The sequence below is a fragment of the Apaloderma vittatum genome, unplaced genomic scaffold, assembly GCF_000703405.1.
Source record: "Apaloderma vittatum isolate BGI_N311 unplaced genomic scaffold, ASM70340v1 scaffold33355, whole genome shotgun sequence".
Taxonomy (NCBI): domain Eukaryota; kingdom Metazoa; phylum Chordata; class Aves; order Trogoniformes; family Trogonidae; genus Apaloderma; species Apaloderma vittatum.
In genome coordinates this window covers 2,694-3,048 of record NW_009715941.1, presented here as the reverse complement: position 1 = coordinate 3,048, position 355 = coordinate 2,694, and the positions used below count along the sequence as shown (strand labels likewise).

At 60.3% G+C, this 355-nt stretch overlaps 1 protein-coding gene across 1 annotated transcript in view; it reads right to left on the bottom strand.

The window, feature by feature from the left end:
- MAPK8IP1 (mitogen-activated protein kinase 8 interacting protein 1) overlaps window positions 1-214 on the bottom strand; it is a gene marked incomplete at its 5' end in the record, with an annotated part of 5,921 nt that extends 5,707 nt beyond the window's left edge. The window contains one exon of the mRNA XM_009869352.1: window positions 133-214. Within this exon, the coding sequence (XP_009867654.1) occupies window positions 133-214 (82 nt within the window). The remainder of the gene's footprint in view (window positions 1-132) is intronic.
- Window positions 215-355: the final 141 nt, after the last annotated feature.

Below are 355 nucleotides of genomic sequence, written 5' to 3'. Positions count from 1 at the left end.
CATCCATCTGGGGTGTCTTCCCCAACCTCCTGCTCCGGCACCACTTGCCCCAAGCTCAGAGCTGGGAATTTACTCCCAAGAGCCATGAAAGGGTGCAAGGAGCTGCCCCTGGCCAACAGCCCGAGAACTCACCCGTTTTCAGAGGGGATGATGACCGGGACACCCGCTCCTGCCAACTGTGCTTTTTCCCCAGAGAGTTGTTATTCAGAGTGTCCTGAGGAAAACAACAAAGCCGCCTTGTAGCCCAAACAGTAAACAGCGCGTGGCGCAGAAGCACCCATCCCTCCCTGCGTCCGCGATGCCCTGCTCGGTTCCCCCATCGCCTAGGCACGCAGTGCTTGTGGGGGGGCCCCCC